The 6,000-nt window shown below is 38.8% G+C and overlaps 1 protein-coding gene across 1 annotated transcript in view; it reads right to left on the minus strand.

The window, feature by feature from the left end:
* The window catches only part of LOC108796841 (cilia- and flagella-associated protein 47-like), a 208,738-nt gene that overhangs the window by 156,730 nt on the left and 46,008 nt on the right, over positions 1–6,000 (minus strand). Inside the window, 1 exon segment of the mRNA XM_018568382.1 lies at positions 5,865–5,959. Within this exon segment, the coding sequence (XP_018423884.1) occupies positions 5,865–5,959 (95 nt within the window).

Genomic DNA, 6,000 nt, shown 5'->3' on the forward strand with positions numbered 1-6,000 from the left:
GAGCACAAAAAGATAGCTTAGGAACAGCATGGCAAGGCCACAGGAAGCATCGGCATAGACAGTTCACAGCATATCACAATAATGAGAGAACAGTATGGAGTAAGTGATGTGAAGTAATGAGGCACTTTGTGTGCTTTTTCAGGCCTTTTCATGTTGCTGTCATGAGTATAAAAATGTTTATATTGTTGGGCTTGTATCAAATACAAAACTTTGACATAGATGTTATTTAGGAAACCCATTTAATGCATTTTTTACAGTTATTTAGTAGATTATAGATGGATGTTAAGATCTCCTTAAGATCATTCTTCCACCTACCTAACACAAATATATGCTTACATGTGTCCTATGACTTATGGATATGGATTGACATCAGATAATTAAGATGGAGGTTACAGCACAGACTCCAGCCAGCTTTAAGCTTGAGTGAAGGTGAGACTGTTCTAACAACTGCTTCTACATTGGTAGTGGTATTATGAGGGAAAGAAGACAACGAAGAACACAGAAACCACCAAGGACCACTCATAGTAGCTTAATGTATATTTTACCCAAAGAAATACCATAATCCCAAAGGGAAAATACAGCTACTCTCCTTTGGGTGGAATGGGCAACCTAAACAGCCTGTTGCCCCTCCAGAACCATTGGCTGCAGCCGTAAATGCTTCATTTAGTGGCATTATTACTTCCACCACATGGGAAACCCCACAAAGTTTATTTGTGTTTGTTTTTTTGGAGTGTTCACCCTTAAATTCATATAAGACCCTCATTAAGGATATGGGTCTGGTAATGATTAGGGGGATCCTACAAAGTGTATTTTTTTTATTTGTTTGCACGGGGATCTGCCTTAAAATCCATACCAGACCCTTATCAAGGTCTGGTATAGATTTTGGTGGGAACTCCTTGCTTTGTAGGATTTTTTAAAACAAAGCTAAGTGTCTAGAAAATGCAATTTAGTGGCAAATGGATTTTTCTTTTACTCTAATGTCTAAATGTCTTTTTTTACTGTAGTACACTGGGTTTGCCACTTCACATTGTATATTTTTTATTGTTACCCTTTACGCCTTGTTAAAAAACCTGATCCCCAATGAATGGTATTTTTTTCCATTGGAACAGTGCCCAGCTACCCATGCTCTTTTTATACAAAAGCTTGTAAATTGACCTTAAAAAGGCGAGAAAAAAACTCAAGATTTGGCTTACGTCGACTTAACCACTTGCTGCCAAAAGCAATTTCTTACATTTGCACACACAAGCTAAAATCTGAATTTTTGGCTAGAAAACAGCTTCAGACCCCCAAACAATTATATATTTTCTGAAAGCAGTAATGTCCTCTTTATGGAGACATCCAAGGTCTTTCAGACCTCTAATGTCACCTGGGAACCCCAAAGAAGCTGATGAAGCAGAGTTCTGGAAGGAGAGATCAGCGGCTGATCTCCCTCCGATCTGTCAGGGGAGACCTGCCGTGCCAGTCCAGGGCTCACACGGGGGACAGCGGAGCCTATGGCGGCACCGGCGGCGGTGGAGGGGACACATGCCATAGTACCGTACAAGCGATCCGGCGCCTGTACAGGCGCTGGATGGCTTGTATTTAAACAGCAATCATCTGCTGTTTAAAACGGCAGCAACAGCTGTGTCCTTGGTATAACCACTTCCAGCTGATGACATGTATTTACGTGACCCCACTGGAAGTAGTTAAATGTGCTATATTTGGGGTTTTACACATTTTTGGCAAATGTCCAGTGAACTGAATTGTGATCATCATTACTGTTGTTTGAATTAGTTTGACATCATACTGGGACACTTCTGAGATCATTCAGAATTATTTACAGGTACATATGACTCCCAGTTGACCTGCGTTAAAGTAAACAAAAGCCCATCAACACAGCCCTTGTAGTTATTTAAATGTATTGTATTTCTACCACTGTTTCAAATAATGAAAGAGTGCCCATCTGTTTATTAAAGTGGAACTATGGGCAAAATAAAAAATTACGTATATGCTTAACTCTAGGGAGTTTATCAATGTATTCACTAAAGATTCATACAATTCTTACCCAATAGTGTAAATCTTGAGTGAAAACATTAATAGACAGAACCGTAGCTAACATTTTTAAGCAGTTGAAGCAACAAGTCTGTTATCTTTTGGGGGAAAAAAGTTTAAGCCTAATAAATAAAAACTGACTGTTTTAAGCATCCCTGGCAGAGTTATATGATTTGCCCCAACCCATGTAATGGTCAGTTTAGTTGGACAGCTTGGTCTGCATATAAATGTTGAGGAAAAATATAAATAGCGGCATGTGAAAAAACAAATGAATCTAAATACGGAATATTATATCACTACATAATAAACCCAAGAACAATATATTGCAGCTTACCATTACTTGGATGCGGTGGCTGCATTACTTTTCTTTTTTTAGACTAAGAACTAAAATACCTATTGATCCTGTCAGAAACCTTATGTCCTTGTAACTTTATGGGCACTGAAATTAAACCTCAAACAATGTTATCAGTTTTCACAGCTATGTTCTGTGTATATGCCTCTCTAGGTAATTGGAATTAGGAGGAGGGTGTATGTGATGCAGATCAGGAAGGCAGCCTAGCATGGCAATGCTGGTCTTCCATGGATACAGAGAGTAAAAGTGGCCATACACTTTACAACCATTGCAAGACCTTAGTCTTGCGATGGTTGTAAAGTAATTAAAAAAACTTACGATCTGCCCATCTTGGACAGGCAGATCGTACTTGCGATCATTGCAAGCCCACCCCCCTGAGGGGCGGGCTTCCGATGAGCGCAATGCTGAACGGGCAGCGTGCGCACACCGGCCCGTGTGGCATTGATCTTACGATCATGCTAAAAACCAGCCGAAAATCGTACGATTCTCAGCTGGTTTTTTAGCATGCTCCTTAGACAAAAGACCTGCGACCGTACAGTAAAAATGGTTGCACGTCTTCCAAACACTTTGCGATTATCGTATGATCGCGGAATTCCCGCGATTATCGTGCGATAATCACACAGTGTATGGGCACCCTTAGAATTGTTGCCCAAGAACTGGAAGTGGGTTATCGGCAGAATCACCAGGTGAAAATAAAGGGAAAACTATTTTTGTATAACTCCTGCATTTACCTGAATATAACACTGTCCACTATAGTGGGCCTTGTATGGATGTTACATTAAGATAAACTACATTAAGTAAAACTTAGGTTGCTTGATCTGGTGTCCATATTGCTGAGACTGTTACAGCCATAACGGTGTCTTTGATTTTATGAAACCAAAATAAACTATTGTATTTTGCATGTCTATACAACGCATTTATACGGGTTATATAGACAGGTTCCTTGCATTGTTCAGATATTGTGTATTGACACATCAGATGTTAGCAATCTGACTTCTGTTGCATAATGCATGACTTGTTCTGCAATATAAAACACAAGATCTGCAATAATTGACACAAATTGCTGCTGCAGGCCTCAACTCTTTACTTTTCACAAACTAATTTGCATGATACATAAACTAATTAGAGACACATTAGACATATTTTGAAAACAGGTTTGTAATTGCTTGTGGAAGGCAGAAATCCCAGTTTTTTTTGTTTTTTTTTTAACTGAGCAGTGAGCAGTAATCACTAATGGAGCAATGTGTTACATGACCCTCTGGCAGTAATGAGAAAGGTGATTTTTTTTTTGGCCGAGTTATACGCAAATTGAAAAAAAATAAATGAGCTATTTTTGCCTCTTTAAACATTTGTCTAACAGGGGATCAATCAGATGAAAATATTTAATTTCATGCATATCCTGTTAAGTCGACAAATAATGGATTTAATCTAATTAACAAACACTTTCTTCAAATTACTGTTCAGATATTACAGTTCGGTTCATTAAAAGCTGGACTCATGTTAGAAATTCAAGACATCCTCAGGATGCAGAGAAAAAATAATGTATCCTTTAAGCTAAGCTGAATATACCTGTATTTGTAAAACAGCAATATGCTGCTTAGCAAAGTAACAATTAAAGGCATAGTTCTGCTTTTGCATGAAAGATCGGGGGGACACCAGACACTTCTGTTGCTCGCTTATCTCAAGGATACTGTATTTGCAACTCCACTCAGCACAAATCATCAGTGCAGAAGGAGGAGAGTGTAATGATCAATAAAACCTCACCTCTGTGCCTATTTCATCACTAAAAAAAAAAAAAAAATATGGTTAGGATTGCACCACTCTGCACCTTCTAGATGGGTGTTAGACTATCCCAATAGAGTGCCATGAAGCCAACACTTAATGAGACCAAATGTAGATATAAACAAAAAATACAATACTAAAAAGCTGTTATAAAGATGAATATTTGCAAACACCACTTTAAATACAGAGACAATTTATCGTGCTTAATGTAGGTCTGAGCAAATTAGAAATTCATTAGGTATCTGCAATAGGATCACATTTTCAAAATTCCATAAAAAAATTCTACAAATACACAAAGACTGTTTTTCTGTACTTATGATAAAATACCTTTCTTGGAGTACATTAAGAGACACCGGATTCAGGTATTACTTAAACAAATGGGTTATACTACCACAGGAGGTTTGGACACTGGTAAACAAAAAAAAGTTAGGCTAGGCCCTGCATAACCCCACCTCAAACCATCATGCCTCAGGTTTGTGAGCAAGCAGTACATAAGGTCACAAACATGGAGGGGACAGAGCTTGTATCCCTTGATGAAGTCCAATAAATTTACACAAATTCTGTGTTCTTTCTTGTTTATTAAGGAACACGTTATTCAGTTAATTCAATAGAATTAATACGTCCAAAAGCAGTCCAAGTGATGGGTGGGCAACAGAGGTATACTTACATAGGAATATATCAGAGACTGGATTACACCCGAGGTTGTACAACTGCTCTGAACCCTTGAGAATGCTCTAAGGCTAATTGACACAGTACACACAGGTATGGAAGGCACCATATTGAAAAGCCTAGTGTCAGGAGGACGCTCAGTTTATCTTCACCCTGTCCATTGGCCTATTCACAGAGTGAGTCTGTAGAGACTGGGCCATGGCTCTGGACCTGGAGAGCACCCTGTGGCTAACAGTACACTAGAGAATGGAAAGCACCATTGGCATAACCGAGTTCCAAATGGTCACATGCCAGATAGGCCCCGCAACCTCTGCGAATAGGTACTGAGAAAAAGCTGGTCTGGATAACTGCTGCATAGGGACCAGCTCAAGTAGCATAATAATGTCTTGAAGAATGATGTTATAAGACAAAAAATAGTAAAGATATAGAAGGGTTTTCTCAGCAGAGCTAAATAAAAACTATTCAATCTCCTGGGACACTAGCAAAAAAGTGAGGCACGATGGTTGGGGGCAGCATTATATGGGGGCTATAGGTGGTAGAATAACCCAATTGTCTTAAGTATAACTGAAATCTCTGTCTAAACTTCCTTTAGTGAGCTAAAAGTACTGCCTCTTCTGCATAAAATTCCCCACCTGTGTTTCCACTCCTGGACTACAGAACACTTTAACATGGTCCTGTTATGTTATGGAGATGAGAGGGCAGAGGTTTATTGTGGTCCAGCAGGGTAGAAGTCAGGGAGGGCTGACAAAACTGGGATTTCAGTGCAGCTCAATGTATTTCTGGCAGGATCAACAGGTGTTTTTCTGCTCAACATTTTAATAGACAAAATAAAATAACAAAGGGTCCTCAGAAAGGACAACTGTAAACCAAAGAAAACAACAAACCCTAATTATAGAAATTAAATACAGTATAAAACACAGAAATAAAAAGAAAACACATCAAATAACAGTTTGTTCCGTTTTTTTTTCTTGGAGAATCTTTAAGCATTTGATTGCTCTCTCAATCCACATCATCACTTTTTAAAACGTACCTCTTTAGGATTGAAATGAAGGGCACATTCCAGGGTTTCTTTCTCCTCTAAATGCACAGTATAAAGATGGGGGTACAGTAGTCCAATCTCAACAGCTTGAACAGAAAATGTTGCAAGTGAAATTGTGAAACAATCT

The sequence above is a fragment of the Nanorana parkeri genome, unplaced genomic scaffold (assembly GCF_000935625.1).
Source record: "Nanorana parkeri isolate BGI_ZX_2015 unplaced genomic scaffold, ASM93562v1 scaffold1181, whole genome shotgun sequence".
NCBI classification, from domain to species: Eukaryota; Metazoa; Chordata; class Amphibia; order Anura; family Dicroglossidae; genus Nanorana; species Nanorana parkeri.